The sequence below is a fragment of the Gorilla gorilla genome, chromosome 6, assembly GCF_029281585.2.
Source record: "Gorilla gorilla gorilla isolate KB3781 chromosome 6, NHGRI_mGorGor1-v2.1_pri, whole genome shotgun sequence".
NCBI classification, from domain to species: Eukaryota; Metazoa; Chordata; class Mammalia; order Primates; family Hominidae; genus Gorilla; species Gorilla gorilla.
The window spans coordinates 87,439,472-87,459,581 of NC_073230.2; the positions used below are offsets into that span (position 1 = coordinate 87,439,472).

General features: G+C 55.8%; 2 protein-coding genes across 2 annotated transcripts; both read left to right on the plus strand.

The window, feature by feature from the left end:
* The first annotated feature begins 604 nt into the window (after nt 1-604).
* Nucleotides 605-8,464, plus strand: FIS1 (fission, mitochondrial 1). Its single transcript, XM_019031016.3, has 5 exons — nt 605-3,135; nt 3,958-4,090; nt 7,165-7,241; nt 7,827-7,932; nt 8,170-8,464. The coding sequence occupies exons 1-5, from the start codon at nt 3,091-3,093 to the stop codon at nt 8,265-8,267; spliced, it is 459 nt and encodes a 152-aa protein (XP_018886561.1). The 5' UTR covers nt 605-3,090; the 3' UTR covers nt 8,268-8,464.
* Nucleotides 8,465-8,572: 108 nt separating this feature from the next.
* On the plus strand, nt 8,573-16,055 carry CLDN15 (claudin 15). Its single transcript, XM_063708607.1, has 6 exons — nt 8,573-10,124; nt 10,237-10,710; nt 13,637-13,801; nt 15,235-15,316; nt 15,429-15,545; nt 15,634-16,055. Exons 2-6 carry the CDS (start codon nt 10,494-10,496, stop codon nt 15,737-15,739), a joined length of 687 nt encoding a protein of 228 aa, XP_063564677.1. The 5' UTR covers nt 8,573-10,124; nt 10,237-10,493; the 3' UTR covers nt 15,740-16,055.
* The last annotated feature ends 4,055 nt before the right edge of the window (nt 16,056-20,110 follow it).

Genomic DNA, 20,110 nt, shown 5'->3' on the forward strand with positions numbered 1-20,110 from the left:
ACAGGCGTGAGCCACCACGCTCAGCCATTGGGTGTAAAATTAACAGGGACTACTTTCTATCACTATGTCGGAGGTGGATGACTATGCTAACTAGACTTGAAAAGCCACAGATTACGGATCTCTTCATTGGCACACAACTGAGCCACCTGAGTAAATCACTCTCCCTTCATCCCTTGTTGACATTCAGCAAATCCTGATGGTGCTTCTGCCGTGCACCAGGCCTCTACCAAGGGCTGCAGCAAATATAAACATGACTGTGGTTCAGGCTGCCCCCCAAAAAGGAGCCTCCTAATAGAAAGAGTGCCCCCTTCATCTTCCTGTGTCCCCTGCCCTGCCAGTGTTTGCCTCCCGTCTTCAGTCCTGTTTTCAGTCACCTGCTTCATATCGTGTCCATCTTTTTTATTTTTTATTTTTTTAGAGATGGAGTTTCGCTCTCGTTACCCAGGTTGAAGTGCAGTGATGGGATCTCGGCTCACTGCAGCCTCCACCACCCGGGTTCAAGCGATTCTCCTGCCTCAGCCTCCCAAGTAACTGGGATTACAGGCACCGCCACCATACCTGGCTAATTTTTTTTGTGTGTATATATATATATTTTTTTTTAATTAAAAAGTAAACTTTAATGTTGAAAATGCAAACTTGGAGAGGGCAGAAAGACATACAAGGCTGTCACTTCACACTTGGAAGGTTGCACAGCGGCTGGGCAGAGGCGCATTTTTTGTATTTTTAGTAAAGATGGGATTTCATCATGTTGGCCAGGCTGGTCTCGAACTCCTGACCTCAGGTGATCCACCCGCTTTGGCCTCCCAAACTGCTGGGAATACAGGCGTGAGCCACTGCACTCAGCCCTAGTGTCCTTTGTGCCCACCCCAAGGCCCAGGCAAAATTGGATGCTGTATGCTTCTCTGAATGAACATGAAGTTTTCCCCTTGAGGCTTATGCTAGTGGGCAGCCAGTTCCCCAACCTGGGGATTCTCTCAAGGCTTACAGAGCTTACTGTATCAGTCATTTCAACCATCCACGCCAAATAGGGAAGAATAACTCTTGTCTTTCTAACTCACGAGACTATTATGAGGAGAAAAATATTAGAGGCTTGACTGGGCACGGTGGCTCACGCCTGTAATCCCAGCACTTTGGGAGGCCGAGGCAGGCTGATCACCTGAGGTCAAGAGTTTCAGACCAGCCTAGCTGACATGGTAAAACCCCATCTCTGCTAAAAATACAAAAATTAGCTGGGTGTGATGGCCGGCGCCTGTAATCCCAGCTACTTGGGAGGCTGAAGCAAGAGAATCGCTTGAACCCAGGAGGCGGAGGTTGCAGTGAGCCGCGATTGTGCCACTGCGCTCCAGCCTGGGTGACAGAGCGAGAAACTGTCTCGGAAAAAAAAAAAAAAAAAAAAACCTGGGTGTGGTGGTGCACACCTGTAGTCCCAGCTTCTTGGGAGACTAAGGCAGGAGGATTGCAGGAGCTCAGGAGGTCAAGGCTGCAGTGAGCTCTGATTGTGCCGCTGCATGCACTCCAGCCTGGGCCACAGAATGAGACCCTGTCTCTAAAAAATAATAAAAATTAAAGGGGCTTTGCAAACGCGGAAGGTGTCTGGATGATTATCCCCTGCATGTGCAGTGCTTTGTTTACAATTAATTTGCTTTTTCCGTGTTTATTCAACAAATATTTGTTGAGCCCTCACTCTCTGCCAAGCCCTGTGCTAGATGCTGGATAAGCAAGGTAAGTCTTTGTCCTCAAGGAACTTACACTCCAGTGTGACTCAAGGGAAAAAGAATTTGAAAGTTGCTACTTACCCAGTCCCCTCATTGCACAGAAACTGAAGCCAGAGGTGTCCACACCTTTCTCCTTCCCATGCTCTGATAGCTCCTCACTGCTAAGCTCCCCATTGCCCGTGACCCCATGTGGCAGGTTTCCCGCCTGGGGTGCACTCCCAAAATGGTTTATGTAAATAATATTGAAAATTGGACCTTCTCTGCCAATAATGGGGCCGTTGCTTTTTGAAAAACTTCCCGTTGATAGTGTCTCCTATGACTACCCCTGTCTGGCTGTGTGGTTTACAGATCCAGTTGCCTCTGCTCTTGCATTGTGAGAGTCAGCAGAGGCCCAAGAAACCCCGATACTAGTTTGCTGCTGTTGGTGGGTTTTTTGAGACAAGGTCTCTGTCGCTCAAGCTGGAGTTCAGTGGCGCGATAACTCACTGCAGCCTCGAACTCCCGGACTCAAGCGATCCTCCTGCCTCTGGTGGGTTTTTTGAGACAAGGTCTCTGTCGCTCAAGCTGGAGTGCAGTGACGCGATAACTCACTGCAGCCTCGAACTCCCGGACTCAAGCGATCCTCCTGCCTCTGGTGGGTTTTTTGAGACAAGGTCTCTGTCGCTCAAGCTGGAGTGCAGTGACGCGATAACTCACTGCAGCCTCGAACTCCCGGACTCAAGCGATCCTCCTGCCTCAGCCGCCCCAGTAGCTGGCAGTACAGGTGCACGCCACCACGCCGGTTAATTTTTTAAAAACTTTTGCAGAGATAGGGTCTCGCTATGTTGCTCAGGCTGGTCTTGAACTCCTGGCCTCCAGCGATCTTCCCGCCGCGGCCTCCCAAGTTGTTGGGCTTACAGGCGTGAGCTACGCGCCGGGCTCCCCGTTCTAGTTAAGATTTTGTTGCAGGCGATGAAAAGTCACGTGGCCTCCAAGGTCCTAGATTTCTGAGGGGCGTCAGCTTGGCACCCTAATGTACTGTGATCTCTGGTCAGCTACCCACCCTCTTTTTGCTGTTTTCATCCTGGGGGCTAACCGCCAAGACATGGCCTCCAGTTTCCCTAGGGAAGCCTCCGCAGAGGAAGGCACCGGCTGAGGAACCTGGGAAGACCAACCTGGGGAAGGTCTCCCTGCGCGCAGTCTGCGGGATGGAGGGACCGGCCGAGCCTGCGCACTAGCGCCCCGCCGGCGCTGCTGAACTGAGAGGAAGGGGCGGGGCGTCGCCAGGTCGTGCCAGCATCCGCCGGACGCCGGAAGTGGTTCTCCGCCCCTGCCACTGGGCTATGGAGACTGTGGCACAGTAGACTGTAGTGTGAGGCTCGCAGGGGCAGTGGCCATGGAGGCCGTGCTGAACGAGCTGGTGTCTGTGGAGGACCTGCTGGTGAGGCCTGGCCCGGACAGAGGGAAAGGGAAGGTCGGAGGGCGGGTCCTGAGGAGAGTCAGGTAGGGGCCGAACCCTCCTCCCGGGATCGGCTTAGCCGAGGGAAGGCGAACTACGGCTCCCGGCAGCCTCCACAGCGCCTGGCTCCTGCCCGGAGGGCCTGCTATGCCGCAGAGGCTCCTGGGTGTTGTAGTGTCCTGAGCCCCCACACCTCAGACTACGGGCCTGGAGCCCGACCGTGGTTAGACTGACGGGCTCTGGGATCATGCAGGAGCTGTGAGCTGAGGGCGCTCCTCCAGCGGTGGAGGAATACAGTGACCATCATAAGGTGTCACCTATTACTGCGTCCGGCACGGTGCTAAGGCATCGCATGCCATATCTCAGTCTTTGTAGCTCTAGGAGGTAGGCACTACTTCTATTCCTGGACAATAAAAGGTCCAGGCCCGGCAGGGTGGGGCAGGATGGGGCCAGCAGCCTCAAATGAGGACCGCGTGGGCTGTTGTTGAGCAGTTCTGACAGCGTGTTTACTGTTCGGCCGCCGGGGTCAGCTGCTCCGGGAGCGGTGCCTGGAACTGCCACCAGGTGGCATCTCCGCTCGGTACCGCCGCGGGGAGGGGAGACCGGGGCCTCTGTCCCAAGAGCTGGCCCGCAGGCCCGGAGGAGCCGAAAGCCTGGGTCCCGGGCATGGAGATAGCAGAAGCTGGGGTGCCAGATACCGAGACCTGCGAGGGAAAGGGGGCAGAGCCAGGGAGATGGCATGTCCAGATAGAGAATGGTTGACGCCCTACATTTCTAAATGATTCCTTTCCTCCCCTGTGGCAGAAGTTTGAAAAGAAATTTCAGTCTGAGAAGGCAGCAGGCTCGGTGTCCAAGAGCACGCAGTTTGAGTACGCCTGGTGCCTGGTGCGGAGCAAGTACAATGATGACATCCGTAAAGGCATCGTGCTGCTCGAGGGTGAGGCGCTGTACTCTCCCTTTCCCGCTGCCATCTGGGCTGCTCTGCGATGTGGGCCCCGTAGTCCAGGCACCTCTGAGTTGTCTCCGGTAGATTTACTGCACCAAGGGCTATACTTAGCTTGACGTCTCCCAGTGAACTTTTGGCTGCTTACCGCCCACCATTGTTTTGCCAGACAGAGTGTAGCATGTCAGTTCCCCCAGGACTGTCTTGATCTGGGAAAGTGACTTGAGGTCACGCAACTAATCAGTTAATGGCTGAATTGGGACTAGAAGCTCCCGTTTTGTGAGACCTAGGCCCATGCCCTTCCCCCCAACACCACCACCGTGTTGCTTAGCAGCTATTGAGAACCTTTTGTGGCATGGAAGAGGTACAGAGGACTGTCCTACAAAATTGTGAGCAGATAGTGCTTTTTTTGTTTTTGTTTGAGACGGAGTCTTGCTCTGTCCCCCAGGCTGGAGTACAGTGGCGCTGTCGCAGCTCACTGCAACCGCCACCTCCCGGTTCAAGCAATTCTCCTGCATCAACATCCTGAGTAGCTGGGATTACAGGCGCCCACTACCACGCCCAGCTAATTTTTGTATTTTTTGTAGAGACAGGGTTTCACCATGTTGGTCAGGCTGGTCTCTAACTCCTGACCTCAGGTGATCTGCCCACCTCGGCCTCCCAAAGTGTTGGGATTACAGGTGTGAGCCACCGCGCCCAGCCAGATAGTGCTTTTTGGATGGGAACCCTATTTCCTATTGGTTTTAGGTGGGTCATCATTTGTCAGAGGCCACAATACTTAACCACTTAATTTCTCTGTAGCTCCTGTGTGTTATAAGCACACAGTCAGTGTACAGCCATCCCTCTGTAGCCATGGGGGATTGGTTCTAGGAACCCCAACCCCACAGATACCAATAGCCACCCAAGTCCCGTATATAAAATCGCATGGTATTTACATGTAACCTGTGCACCTTCTCCCATATACTTTAAATCATCTGTAGATTACTTATAATACCAAATACAATGTAAATGCTGTGTAAATAGTATACTGTATTGTTTAGGGAATAATGGCAAGAAAAAAAGGTCTGTTCATGTTCAATACAGATGCAACTGTCTTTTTTTTTTTTCTGAGTATTTTTGATCCATGGTTCATTGAATCTATGAATACAGAATGCTGACTGTGTTAGCAAAGGATGCCTATTGAAAATCTATAAAAATGGCCGGGCACAGTGGCTCACACCTGTAATCCCAGCACCTTGGGAGGCCAGGGCAGGCGGATCACGAGGTCAGGAGTTCGAGACCAGCCTGATCAACATGGTGAAACCCTGTCTCTACTAAAAATACAAAAATTAGCTGGGCGTGGTGGTGCACACCTTTAATCCCAGCTACGCAGTAGGCTGAGGCAGGAGAATCACTTGAACTCGGGAGACAGAGGTTGCGGTGAGCCAAGATCACGCCATTGCACTCCAGCCTGGGCAACACAGTGAGACTCCGTCTCAAAAAAAAAAAAAGATCTATAAAAATAAGACTCTTTCTTAAAAGATACAAATAATTTTACCCTATGTTTGTCTACTTCGGCAATTCAGATTTTCAGGTTTATTCTACAGCAGGGTGTAGGTGTAGAAGAAACAGCCTCTCTAAGTGTTGCCAGTCTAGTTGAGAAAACAGTACAGACAGGAAGATTTATAAACACCTGCAGAATTATTTAGCAACAAATTCTAGTGCATACAGTACAGTTATCCTCTGGGAAGTCTGTGAATTAAGCAAGTCAGGTGGGGCCAGGCACTGTGGCTCATGCCTGTAATCTCAGCACTTTGGGAGGCCAAGGCCAGAGGATGGCTTGAAGTCAGGAATTTGAGACCACCTGGCCTGTCTGTATAACAAAGATGTTTAAATTAGCCAGGCATGGTGGTGTGTGCTTATAGTCCCAGCTACTTGGGAGGCTGAGGCAGGAGGATCACTGACCCCAGGAGTTTGAGGCTGCAGTGAGCCATGGACATGCTACTGTGCTCCAGACTGGAGTGACAGAGCGAGACCCTGTCTCCGTTTTTTGTTTTTTTTTTCCCGAGACTGAGTGTGCAATGGTGCAATCTTGGCTCACCGCAACCTCTGCCTACCGCATTCAAGCAATTCTGCTGCCCCAGCCTCCCGAATAGCTGGGATTACAGGCATGTGCCAACACGCCCGGCTAATTTTGTATTTTTAGTAGAGACGGGGTTTCTCCATGTTGGTCAGGCTGGTCTCAAACTCCCGACCTCAGGTGATCCGCCCGGCTCAGCTTCCCAAAGTGCTGGGATTATAGTCATGAGCTACCGCTCACGGCCGACCCTGTCTCTTAAAAAAAAAAAAAAAAAAAAAAGGAAGGAAGACAAAGTCAGGTGGGGTCTTCAGGGAAGGCTGATTGAAGGTGAGTTTTGAGCTGATTTTTTTAAAGGGGGAGGGAGTCCTAACATTTTTTTTTTAAACAATAATTGTACAGCAGGCAGTTTAGTTAAAACCACAACGGCAGCACTTTGGGAGGCCGAGGCAGGCAGATCACTTGAGGTCAGGAGTTTGAGACCAGCCTGGCCAACATGGTGAAACTCCATCTCTACTGAAAATACAAAAATTAGCCAGGCATGGTGGCGGGCGCCTGTAATTCCAGCTGCTTGGGAAACTGAGGCAGGAGAATCGCTTGAACCCAGGAGGCGAAGGTTGCAGTGAGCTGAGATCACACCATTGCACTGCAGCCTGGGCGACGAGTGAAACTCCGTCTGAAAGAAAAAAACCACAGCAGATGCCAAAACTGAGTCACGCTGCCTTTGGCTTCTCCAGGGCCCCGATTTCCTCATTTCAGTTGGATGGACCAGTTGACTGTAATACTGATAAAAGGCATGTTCTGTCACTGGGGTGTTGGCACAGCTGGGGTTCACCCTGTCCCAGGGCTCTGGCTAGGGTGCTGGGAGTGACTGGAGCTGAAAGGGAGGCTTAGGACTGTGACCCTCCCAGGATCACAGAGGCATTCAGAGAGTGGAAGGGGCCTCTGGGACACCGTATTAGGAAGTATTAGGAAAGAAGAATTTCTCACCCTCTTCTCTGCCCCTTCCCAGAGCTGCTGCCCAAAGGGAGCAAGGAGGAACAGCGGGATTACGTCTTCTACCTGGCCGTGGGGAACTACCGGCTCAAGGTGAGGTGGGGACCCCGTTCCCTTCACCCTCCTCTGGGGCTGCAGGACCTTCTTACTGTGTCCTCCAGGGTGAAGCCCTGGACAGCGGGAAGGCTGAAGGGGTGCAGAGGTGCAGAGCGGTGTCAGATGAGGACTCTGAGGGAAGATCAGAGTGGCGAGGGGGTGGGGAGGAAGGTGACGTCAAGAGACTGGGTGCAGGCCCAAGCCTTGCGCTGTTATCTCCCGCAGAGTTGGGGTTGTTTGTGGACTCTACTCCGTGGGGTGGGGCTGGAGGGAGGGAGGGGGTGGAGGTCGAGGGAGGAGCCCCCAGGGCTGAAGAAGGGAAGGCCCTTCACGTGGGCAGGGGGAGTGGTGGATACTGAGGTGTAGCCGGCCCAGTGGCTCACACCTGTAATCCCGGCTACTCAGGAGGCTGAGGCGGGAGGACTGCTTGAGCCTGGGAGTTTGAGGTTGCAGTGGGCTGTGATTGCGACGCTGCCATCCAGCGTGGGCAACAGAGCAAGACCCCGTCTCTTATTAAAAAACAAACAAACAAACAAAAAACACTGTGGTGTGTATGATGCGTGTGCGTTTCCCCGAGCGCAGGAATACGAGAAGGCCTTAAAGTACGTCCGTGGGTTGCTGCAGACAGAGCCCCAGAACAACCAGGCCAAGGAACTGGAGCGGCTCATTGACAAGGCCATGAAGAAAGGTGACAGCCTCGGCCCCTTGTTCAGCCCCGCTCTTCCCCACGCCTGGGCACTTTGGTCTCTCTGTAAATGAACCCCTCCAGGCAGCCCCTCAGCCCCACCCCTTCCAGTTCTTAGAGCCCCTTGCCCTGCGACTCCAGGTAGGGGTGTGCCTCTGTTGAGGGGCAGGGCTGGCGGAAGGGGACGGTCAGGGTTCCCGCAGGGGCCGGGCTCCTGACACTGTCCCTTTCCTTCCCCAGATGGACTCGTGGGCATGGCCATCGTGGGAGGCATGGCCCTGGGTGTGGCGGGACTGGCCGGACTCATCGGACTTGCTGTGTCCAAGTCCAAATCCTGAAGGGGGCGTGGGAGCCCATGGAGAACGCTCCAGGAGGGCCTGTCCATCCTCGCTGTCCCTTCCCTGTTCTCCCCCTGCACCCCTGTCTCTGTCCTCTGTGGCCTTCAGCTAACTTCTGCTCCCCTGAGACTCGTCCTTCAGCCCCAAATCATGTGCTTTGGGATGAGTGTAAATAAAACGGGGCTGTGGCTTGGGAACCCCCGTGTCTGCGTTGAGGGGAGGGGTGGGTTCCGAACGCTGGGCACGGGGCGGAGACGTCACTCCTGGTCCTCTCCTGCCCCTGCCCTCCAGGTTGGCACGGGGTTCTTTGTCCACCCCGCAGCCCAGAGCCCACACCCTTCCTTCCTCCCTTTCCTGAAGCCACGTCCTTGAGAGTGCCGGGCAGCTCGGAGACATGGGGCTTTTCCATGGTCCCAGAGTCCTGGGAGAAGGCAGTGACCTGAGCATGGGCGGGCAGAACTTCGGGGCCAGGCCGGGCTTCAGGCCTGCATTCTCCTCTGACCCACTCAGCTACTTCTGTGGAGTTTTCCACAGCAGGCCCCCTTAGCTTCCTCCTCCCCACCCTCCCCTCCCTTTGTCTTCCTGTGGCCTCCCCTTCCTCCTACCTCCTCCTCTGGGGAGGGGGAGCCCAGTAGGGGAAGGAATCCTGCATCTGGCACGGAGTAGGCGGGGGTCCCGGGAGAGGTCAGAGCCCAGGGTGCCCCAGCTCTCGCCTGTGGGCTGGAAGATCAGGACTCAGCCCCACCTGGCCAGCTTCGCCCCCTCGTGCCATGGGCCTGTTTTGCTTCACCGCATACCTCTCGTTCCACAGCCCAGGCCAGCACAGGAATAGGGAGGAGACACCTGAGGGGAGGCCGGAGAAGCCCAGCAGGGCTGTGGGGCCAGGGAGGTGCGCAGCCAGCGCTGATGGCCCCCAGGGACAGAGCCCTAGGGAACCGGAGCAGGAGATGAGAGTGTCCACCCTGGGACAGGTGCTCTGCACTGGCTCGGATGGGGACCAGAGGCTGCTAATCCATCATCATTAACGAATAGAGTGGGTGACAGTCCCTGATAACTGGGAACAGGTTGCAGAGCTTAGCCACAGGATCACGCTCCAGGCTGTTGGCAGCAGGACCAGGCTCGATGCTGAGTCAAAGATCAACTTAGGAGGAAATTTGAGTTTTGGGTGAGAGCGACTCCCTGGTGGCCTCAGCCCTGTGACACTCACATCCAGGACAGTTCCCGGTGCCAAGCGCTGGTTATGTGCGGGGGACTTGACTCCCTGGTCCCAACGAGGTCTCAGTGTATTGCCCAGGCTGGTCTTGAACTCCTGAGTTCAAGCAATCGTCTCAGCCCAGCCTCCCAAAGTGCTAGGATTACAGGCGAGAGCCACTGCGCCCGGCCCCTGGTCCCAGTTCTCACCACAGCCCCTGCAGTAAGCAGTCAGGTGTGTCACCGACAGAGCAGAAGCTCAGGGGACTAAAACTCCCTGCCTGAGTTCCCTGGTGAATGGATGGTGGGGCCGAGTTCCAGTCCAGGCTGGATGGAGCCCAGAGCTGTGGGTCTCCCACCCTCCCATCCCCTCATTCCAGCTTGATCTTCCTTAAGAGACTCATATGCCCCAACCCCTCGGTCTGAGTATCTTAGATTGTTCTCGTGGTTCCTCCATCCTTCACCACTGAAGGCTGCTGTTCATTCTCTCTCTGTCTCTGTCCCTTATTGCTCTCACGTCTGTCTCTGTCATCTTTTCACTTCTTGTCCCTCTTACTCCGTTCTTTGGCCCCCAATGAAAGCTGAGTCAGAGACAGACGCTTCCCCTCAGTTCCCAGTGCCTCCCTTGGGGGCCCCTCCTTGGCTGTATCCGCCAGTGGCTCCAGGGTAAGTCTGCCCCCCCACCCTCGTGGGGCGGGGAGCCCAGGGCAGCCCAGAGGCTGGGGGGAGGGGGTGGACTTTTGGCCCGTTTCGGTTATTCCCTCCATCTCGTCAACAGCTGCCGCGCGCAGGCTTAGCTCATTCCTCTGACCTGCCAGGAAGCAGAGAGACCCACAGAGCAGGAGGGAGGCAGAAACCTGGAGGCAGAAAGTGGAGACGGACCTGAGCCCGAGGAAGAGGCAGGCAGAGACTGAGGCTGATTCCACCCCAGCCTGCCCGGACAACCCTCCTTAGCCGCAGCCCCTTCCAGTTCCCTAGGGGTTCTGCCCCTCCCCCTCTCTGGGGCACCAGCCCCCCAGGGTCCTGCATCCCACCATGTCGATGGCTGTGGAAACCTTTGGCTTCTTCATGGCAGCCGTGGGGCTGCTGATGCTGGGGGTGACTCTGCCAAACAGCTACTGGCGAGTGTCCACCGTGCACGGGAACGTCATCACCACCAACACCATCTTCGAGAACCTCTGGTTTAGCTGTGCCACCGACTCCCTGGGCGTCTACAACTGCTGGGAGTTCCCGTCCATGCTGGCCCTCTCTGGTATGGGGTGGGGAGCGCTCCAGGGAGAGAGGGCGGCGGGGAAGCTGCAGAGACCCCAGGGGAGGGCGGGTACTTCCGTGAGGATGCAGGGAGCCCTGAATTAAGCTCTGCGGGTCTGAGTTCCTGCAGCCAGGAGTGCTGGGGGCGGCCCCTGCCTAGAACTGGAGTGAAGACCTTGCCACACGTGGCCCCCTGCGCTAGTGTGGCACTTTTAGCTGTTACAGGTGCAGGCACCAGAATCAGACCCCCTTTCCCAGCCCTGTGCTGTGGGCAAATGATGAAACCAGCTTCATCTCCCACCTGTAGGGTTAGGGCGAGAGTCCCAGTTCACAGGTGACTGAGAAAGTGCAGAATGTTAGCGTGATGTTAACACACATAGGCACTCAGTACGGTTGAGCATGTTTTGGGGGTGGGATTGCTGGGGTGGGCAGGGGGAGGAGGCCCCATCTTGGATTCTTAGAGGTTGATCAACTTCCAGGCTCCACAGACTCCCCAGCCTCACTGTCGGGGGGCACTGGTCTCCTTGTCCGGCTGATGTCTATAAAGGGCCCCTGTGAAGGGAGGCGTCTTGCAAGTTGCAGGTTGAGCGTCCGCTGTAAGGAGGCGGTGTGTGTGCAGGTGTGTGGGGCTTCCAGGACAGTGTCTTTCTGGGGTCTTAGAGGGCTGGAGCCAACAGCTCTTTGGGCCCAGGGCAGTTCTTTCTGTGGCTGCGGCACCTTCCCGCTCCCTGCTCCCCGCTAAGATGAGGCCGCCCCATTGTTTCTCCGGGGCAGTCTCCCTTCCGTCTGCCCTATGCCAGAGACTGAGCGCTGGCGACCGTGAACTGTGTGTGGTGCCGCTGCACGCCTTCCTGGGTCCTTCAGGGCCAGTCCACTCACCAGGCACTGTGTGGCAGGGAAGGAGCCGAGGGCGACACTGGGTGTGAAGTGGGGCTTGAGAGCTCACCCCCGGGGATGTTGGAGCTGCTCTGAGCAGTTAGGGGGCCTGGGTGGGTCTCCTGTGCACCCACTACTCCCAGCCCCTCCTGAGGCAGCGGCAGAGGCTTCCTGTTTTCATCCATCTCTCTAGGACTGACTGTATGCAGGGCCGGCGGCCCCCCCCCCCAAAAAAAAAACACTATAAAAGCTGAGTACAACTTGGGCCAGAACCCCAGAGTTCTGAGTGTCCAGAAGGGACACTGGAGGCAGCCCCTACACCCATTTCCCAGACACATCATGCTGTGAGGAGGGGGCTCTGCTGTGAGCCTGCACACCTGAGAGGGGCATCCCTGGCAACTGCATGAAAGATGGTGCCAGAGTCCCCAGGGCACAGGGGTAGAGGGTGACCAGGTTCCGGGCCTTGGGCTAGGTGCTTCTGCCTACATTTTCCCACAGTGGGGAAGTAGGGGGAAACTTTTACAGAAGCAAGGTGCAGCACCCCACCCTGAGTCACACAGGCAGGAGAGGGGAGCCGGCATTCAGACTCCACGGCTGGGGTGGTCCTGGGAGAGGGACCTGACTGCGTCTCCCAACCGTGCACCCCAGCCCCTGGCCACGCAGCCCATGTGCCCCTGGGCTCTTCCATAATCTCTCCATTGACTGCCAGAGCCACCTGGGGACTCAGACTCGTGTCAGCCCCAGAGGGAGTGGCTGGGAGGAAGAAAGTGCTCCCAGAGAACTTTGCCCCTCCTGCCTACCCCCCGACTCTGCACCCTGCATCTCCTGGCAGGGACCCAGCCTTTCCCCTTCAGCACCAACGGTTATGCCCCACCCGGGAAAGGGGTGCAAGGTCCTTGGAATGCTTGGCAACTATCAAAGACAGAGAAGGGAGGAGAAGGGGGAAGCAAGAGGGAGCCCGCAGCCTCCAGCTCTGAGAAAAGGGAAACTGAGGCACTGAAAGACTGAGCTAGACTGACCTGGATCGGTCCTGGGCCCAGGATTCCACCTAGGTCAGAAACTCCACCGGGTGTGGTGGTCCACGCCTGTAATCTGAGCTACTCAGGAGGCTGAGGCAGGAGGATCGCCTGCATCCAGGAGTTCAATCAAGGCTACAGTGGTGAGCTGTAGTGGCGCCACTGTCCTCTGGCCTGGGCGACAAAGCAAGACCCTGTCTCTAAAACTGCCCTAGGCCCTCTGCTGTACAGCACCGCTGCCCCCTACCTGTTACTCCAGGAAGAAACCAAGGTCAAAATGTCCAGCACTGGGCTAGGACAGTGAAGGACTTGGAGTGGAATCAGACGTGGGGAAGGCGACAGCGATGCTTAGCTGTGGTTTCTGTATACCCAGCAACGTGAGAGCAACCTGATAGGGCAGTTGTTCTCAGCCGGGCGACTTTGCACAATGATTGTCACAGCTTGTGGGGAGGGGGTTGCTACTGGCACCCCATGGGTAGAGGTCAGGGAGGCTTCTGAACATCCCACAGTACACAGGACGGCCCCCAGAATAGAGTTGCCCAGCTCAAGTGTCAAGAGTGCCCAGGAGAAAGCCTATAATCCAGGCACAAGCAAAGCGTGCCAGGTGCATGGGAGGAGTGGGGAGCAGGGTGGGAGGGGCCCAGATGCCTAAGGAGGAAAGGGTGACTACAACTGGGTAGGCTGGAGGAGCCCAGGGGAAGGAGAGGATGTGGGGACTGTTAGGTACAAGAGAGCAAGAAGATGAGGGGGGCCTGGCACAGTGGCTCATGCCTGTAATCCCAGCACTTCAGGAGGCCGAGGCAAGCAGATCACTTGGGGTCAGGAGTTCGAGACCAGCCTGGACAACATGGTGAAACCCTGTCTCTACTAAAAACAGAAAAATTAGCCGGGCGTGGTGGTGCGTGTCTGTAATCCCAGCTACTGGGAGGCTGAGGCAGGAGAATCACTTGAACCCGGGATGGTGAGGGGCTGTCGGGCTGGCTCCGTCGCAGAGGGGAGATGGGGGGAAAGGCTGACAACTGTGCCCGCCCCCAGGGTATATTCAGGCCTGCCGGGCACTCATGATCACCGCCATCCTCCTGGGCTTCCTCGGCCTCTTGCTAGGCATAGCGGGCCTGCGCTGCACCAACATTGGGGGCCTGGAGCTCTCCAGGAAAGCCAAGCTGGCGGCCACCGCAGGGGCCCTCCACATTCTGGCCGGTAACTGGGGGAAGGTGATGGGGCGGGGGTCTGCATGGCGGTGGGGGCCGGGGGTCCCCCTCAACCGCAGACTTCAGGCTGCTTTGTCCTTATCTAATCTCCTCTCCAATTGCCACTCCTCATGCTCGCCTCCCCTACCCTGCTGCACGGACACCTGCTCACCCCTGTCTCATCTGTACTCCCCAGATCTGGCTGCAAATCAGCCCATCAGCAGTGTTTCTTGAGCTCCCAGTAGGGGCCGGCCATGGCCAGGTGTGGGAGGGACTTCGAAGATAAGAGTGAGCGGCTGCCTCCGGGAGCTTACATCCTGGCTGGGGAGCAGAGTTAGGGTGCACACTATGGCGCACACACATAGTGCATGACCACAGTGCCATACCACGGGGCATGGTGGCTCATGCCTGTAATCCCAGCACTTTGAAAGGCCAAGGCGAAGTGGGGTGCAGTGGCTCACGCCTGTAATCCCAGCACTTTGGGAGGCTGAGGTGGGTGGATTACCTGAGGTCAGGAGTTCAAAACCAGCCTGGCCAACATGGTGAAACTCTGTCTCTACTAAAAATACCAAAAAAAAAAAAAAAAAAAAAATTAGCCAGGCGTGGTGGCAGGCACCTGTAGTCCCACTGACTTGGAGGCTGAGGCAGGAGAATCACCTGAACCTGGGAGGCAGAGGTTGTAGTAAGCCAAGATTGTGCCACTGCATTCCAACCTGGGTGAAAGAGTGAGACTGTCAAAAAAAAAAATGGCCAAGGCAGGAGAACTGCCTTGAGCCCAGGAGTTCCAGACTAGCCTGGGCAGCATAGTGAGAACCCGTCTCAGCAAAAAACAAAAACAATGCCATCTGGCCATTGCTTTTCAATTTGCAGAACATTTCTGTACCCATTGCCTCACAATAAGCCTTTGAGGTAGGGTGGGTATTGCTTGTTTTCCAGAGGTAAAACAGGCCCAGAAAGGTCAGGTGGCTTGCAAGAGGACAAGCCCCCAGTGAGTAGGGTGGTGCTAGCCCGGGGGTCTGCCTGGCTTCAGGAAAGGACGACCCTGGACTCCCATGGCCCAGCTGGGTTTTCAAGGTTTCAAGGGTGGGCGGGATTTGGATGGTGCTCCATCTGGGTGAGGAGATGATGGGACGAAGGCCCTAGAGGTGAGCATGAACTAGGTAGATCTGGGACCAAAGAGAGAAGAGGCAGGAAGAGGTCGAGGTAGTGTGAGATGAGCTGGGTGGGCTGGACTTGGGGCCTAAGGGCCACCCTGAGAAGTTGACCCCAGGAAGGAGGAAAGCTTATAAACTGGGGTGGGGAGAAAGGAATTGAGTGAAATTGCTGCTCTGGGACTTGGTGCCCCCGTCCTACTCTGGGCAGCCCCTGCCTGCCTCTCCCTTAAGCCCCCTCCCCCACTATCCTTCCCCCTGGACTGGACTGGACTCGTCCTCCGGTCCCCAGGTATCTGCGGGATGGTGGCCATCTCCTGGTACGCCTTCAACATCACCCGGGACTTCTTCGACCCCTTGTACCCCGGAACCAAGTGAGTGAGGAAACCCGCCACCCCCCACCCTCGGGGCAGCGGGTGGGACTCAGCCCTGCCCCCCGGCTGGCGTCTCACTTGTCCCCCGCCCCCGCGCCGCCCTTGTGCGCAGGTACGAGCTGGGCCCCGCCCTCTACCTGGGCTGGAGCGCCTCTCTGATCTCCATCCTGGGTGGCCTCTGCCTCTGCTCCACCTGCTGCTGCGGCTCTGACGAGGACCCAGCCGCCAGGTGAGCAGGGCGAGGCGCAGGCTGGGGCCGGGCGGGATTGGAGAGAGGAGGGCCGCGCCCCCGCTCTGACCCCGGGCCCTCCCCGCAGCGCCCGGCGGCCCTACCAGGCTCCAGTGTCCGTGATGCCCGTCGCCACCTCGGACCAAGAAGGCGACAGCAGCTTTGGCAAATACGGCAGAAACGCCTACGTGTAGCAGCTCTGGCCCGTGGGCCCCGCTGTCTTCCCACTGCCCCAAAGAGACGGGTCCTGGCCGGGGCCCATTCCCCTATAGTAACCTCAGGGGCTGGCCACGCCCCGCTCCCGGAGCCCCGCCCCGGCCACGGCCCCGTGTCTTGCACTCCCATGGCCCCTCCAGGCCAAGAACTGCTCTTGGGAAGTCGCATATCTCCCCCCTGAGGCTGGATCCCTCATCTTCTGACCCTGGGTTCTGGGCTGTGAAGGGGACGGTGTCCCCGCACGTTTGTATTGTGTATAAATACATTCATTAATAAATGTATATTGTGACTGTTCAGGGCTTGAAGGTGTCAGAAGCGGCCGGCCAAGCAAGGGGTGAGGGGTGGTGCCAGGGGTCGGTTCAGGTCTGGGACCCCAGACTGCCACCCTGTCCACCACTTTGGGGCTGTGTTGTACAGCAAAATAGAAGAGGGGTTGCAAGTGATTTCGCCAGTGGCACATAATTGCTGGTAAGAGTCACCAAGGAGCAGATCCCGGAAGTCCCGGCTGCAGGAAACTGGAAATAGCAGAGATGGCCCCTGGCCAGCCTGAGACCCCAAGCTGCTCCTTTCACTCTCTGTGGCCAGTCTAGAGCAGAGCTGCATGCCCTGGGCCTGAGCATGGATGGTTATCAGGAGTGATAAGCCTTTTGAAATTCTGTTTAACATTAACTTGGGAATGGTGCAGAGACTTTCTCCGGGGAAGGTACAGTACCTTCCAGAAGAGCCTCTGGAGGTCTGTCGGTGGGTGTGTGTGCACCTCGGTGGTGTCGGGCTGAGACACGGTTCTGGGTTGTGGGTGGGTTTGCTGCAGGCCCAGTGGGTGCTAAGCACAGAGCTGCACCCGCTTAAGATGAGACAGTGAGGCCAGGTGTGGTGGCTCATGCCTGTAATCCCAGCACTTTGGGAGGCTGAGGTGGGGGAGGGGGGGTGGCGGGGGAGGATCACTTAAGGTCAGGAGTTTAAGACCACCCTGGCCAACATGGTGAAACCCCTTCTCTACTAAAAAAAAAAAAAAATAACAAAAATTAGCCGGGCATGGTGGTGCGTTACTGTAGTCCCAGCTACTCAGAAGGCCAAGGCGGGAGGGTCGCTTGACCCCAGGAGTTGGAGACTGCAGTGAGCTGTGATTGAACCACTGCACTCCAGCCTGGGCGACAGACGGAGATCCTGTCTCAAAAAAAAAAAGAAAAAGAGAAAACAAAAGGACAATGAGGCCGCTAGGAAGAAGCCTGGTATCCAGCAAAGTGGGCAATGGAGCCCTATCCCAGCACTATCCTCTGCAGTGCGAACAAGTGGCCAGTCCCTTGGGGAGCCCTGGATTCTGACCACAGCCCCCTCCCCTTTCTTCTTCATCTCATTTGCCCTCACCAACCCTCCCCTGGAATGGAGAGATCTGCATTGGCATTCCACCTGTGCCTCTCCCCTGCGCTTCAGAAGTACATGTATGTTCCTACCATGTGGGCTCCAGACACATCGAATTCATCACTTTCCACAGAGCTGCAGTCCCCATCACCCCTTCACCAGCATGGCTGACATCTCTGTCTGCAGATGGACAACCTCTGCCTCCCCTCTGCTCCACCACTTCCTCTCCTCCGTTCATTGCCAAATCCTCCAGACTCTCCCTCTATGGTGTTTTTCACACCCATCTACTTCTCTCTCTTCTCCACTGCCTGGTCCTGGGGCAGGCCCTCATCCTCTCCTGCGCCCCCCCCCCCCCACAACTACAGGGTTCCCCCAACTGGGCGTCTCAAGCACGGTCTTCCTAATGCACTCCTGGAGAACCACCGACCGCCCTGCCTTGGCAGCTCCTGGCCCCGCCAGAAGAAAGCCCCAGACAGTTATGAACTTGACACGCCGCCTGGGCCTGGCCCACCTCTCCATCCCCATTGCTCCCTTTCCTCTGGATAAACCATGCTCCACCATCACACCAGGCTGCTTCCTGGGCCCTGGACACACCTTCACATTGGGGCTGGGATCCTTGGGATCCTTTTGGCTGGGCTCCAGCCAGAAACATTGGTGCTTTTTTTTTTTTTTGAGACAGAGTCTTGCTCTGTCACCCAGGCTGGAGTGCAGTGGTGCGATGTTGGCTCACTGCAACCTCGGCCTCCCAGGTTCAAGCGATTCTCCTGCCTCGGCCTCCCGAGTAGCTTGGACTACAGGCGTGCGCCACCATGCCCAGCTAATTTTTTTGTATTTTTAGTAGAGACAGGGTTTCACCATGTTGGCCAGGCTGGTCTCAAACTCCTGACCTCAGGTAATCCGCCTGCCTCAGCCTCCCAAAGTGCTGGAATTACAAGTGTGAGCCGCTGCACCTGGCCAGAAGCCCTGGTGCCTTTTGAGCTGCTCCCTACATAAAGGGTCCTGTGGCCAACAAGTCTGTGAACAACTGCAATCCTCTCCTTCCACACCGTCTTCTGTCTTTTACAGGCCAGGCTCAGTAGAAGTGTCTTTTACAGGCCAGGCTCAGTAGAAGTGTCTTTTACAGGCCAGGCTCAGTGGATCATGGCCATAATCCCAGCACTTTGGGAGGCCAAGGTGGGAGAATCCCTTAAGCCCAGGAATTCAAGACCAACCTGGGCAACGTAGCGAGACCCCATCTCTATTAAAAAAATAAAAATTAGGGCTCTGGCCCACCAGGCCGGCTAATTTTTTGTATTTTTAGTAGAGACGGAGTTTCACCGTGTTAGCCAGGATGGTCTCGATCTCCTGACCTCGTGATCTGCCTGCCTCGGCCTCCCAAAGTGCTGAGATTACAGGCATGAGTCACCGTGCCCAGCCAATTTTTAAATTTTTTGTAGAGATGGGGTCTCCCTGTGTTGCCCAAGCTGGTCTCAAACTACTAGGATCAAGAGACCCTCCTGCCTCAGCCTCCCAAAGCATTGGGATTACAGGCCTGAGCCACGGCACCCAGCCTCATTGAAGTTTTTAGGAGTAACCACCCGTGTCCGCACTTCCAAACCCTGGCACCAACCTCTTCCTCCTCTGTGCTCCCAGGAAAGGGGGGTGCTGCCCTTATCACATGACACTAGGTTTACCTTCTAGAACCTTAGAGCAGAGTATACATTTCCCAAAGACCAGGTGTCTCCCAAGGTAGGAAAAAATCTCCCTAGCATGAAGGAAGCTGGCAAAATTGTTTCAGGCTGTCCTTGGGGAATTATGGTTTTCTTTCTTTTTTCTTTTTTTTTTTGAGACTGAGTCTTGCTCTGTCACCCAGGCTGGAGTGCAATGGCGTGATCTCGGCTCACTGCAACCTCTGCCTCCTGGGTTCCAGCAATTCTCCTGCCTCAGCCTCCCAAATAGCTGGGATTACAGGCGTGTGCCACCACACCTGGCTGATTTTTGTAATTTTAGTATAGACTGGGTTTCACCATGTTGGCCAGGCTGGTCTCGAACTCCTGACCTCAAGTGATCCGCCTGCTTCGGGCTCCCAAAGTGTTGGGATTACAGGTGTGAGCCACCTGCCCGGCCGAACTATGGTTTTTCAATGGGGGTCCAAAGACCCTGGACTCAGCTTCCTAGAGAATGTCATGGATGGCATCAGAGAGCAACCAGAGGCCCTCGGGGTCCAGCCCTGTCCTCTTAAGGTCATTTTGGAAGGCAGAGTACGTCACTGGGGAGAGAAATCTTACATTGAACAGAACCAGTGTGCCTCTTTTTATAACCACAAAATATGAAACAGTCAGCTAAGTTAGGAAAGAATCCAAAGAGATTGTGCTGACAGTGCAAGCTGGACGGGAATCCCGGCCTAGGATGCCACGGAGAAGCACAGATGGTGTTGTTCAGCCCCGAAATAGTCTTTTCTTTTCTTTTTGGAGACGGAGTCTCACTCTGTTGCCCAGGCTGGAATGCAATGGCGCGATCTCAGCTCACTGCAACCTCTGCCTCCCGGGTTCAAGTGATTCTCCTGCCTCAGCCTCCTGAGTAGCTGGGATTACAGGCACATGCCACCATGCCTGGCTAATTTTTTGTTGTTGTTGTTGTTGTTGTTGTTTGAGATGGAGTCTTACTCTGTTGCCCAGGCTAGAGTGCAATGGTGAGATCTCAGCTCACTGCAACCTCCACCTCCCGGGTTCAAGCGATTCTCTTGCCTCAGCCTCCCAGGTAGCTGGGATTACAGGTGCCCACCACCACGCCCGGCTAATTTTTGTACTTTCAATAGAGATGGGGTTTCACCATGTTGGCCAGGCTGGTCTCAAACTCCCGACCTCAGGTGATCCACCTGCCTTGGCCTCCCAAAGTGTTAGGATTACAGGCGTGAGCCACTGCGCCCGGCCTTTTTTTTTTTCTTAGCTGGGGTCTCATTCTGTTGCCCAAGCTGGAGTGCAATGATGTGATCTCGGCTCACTGCA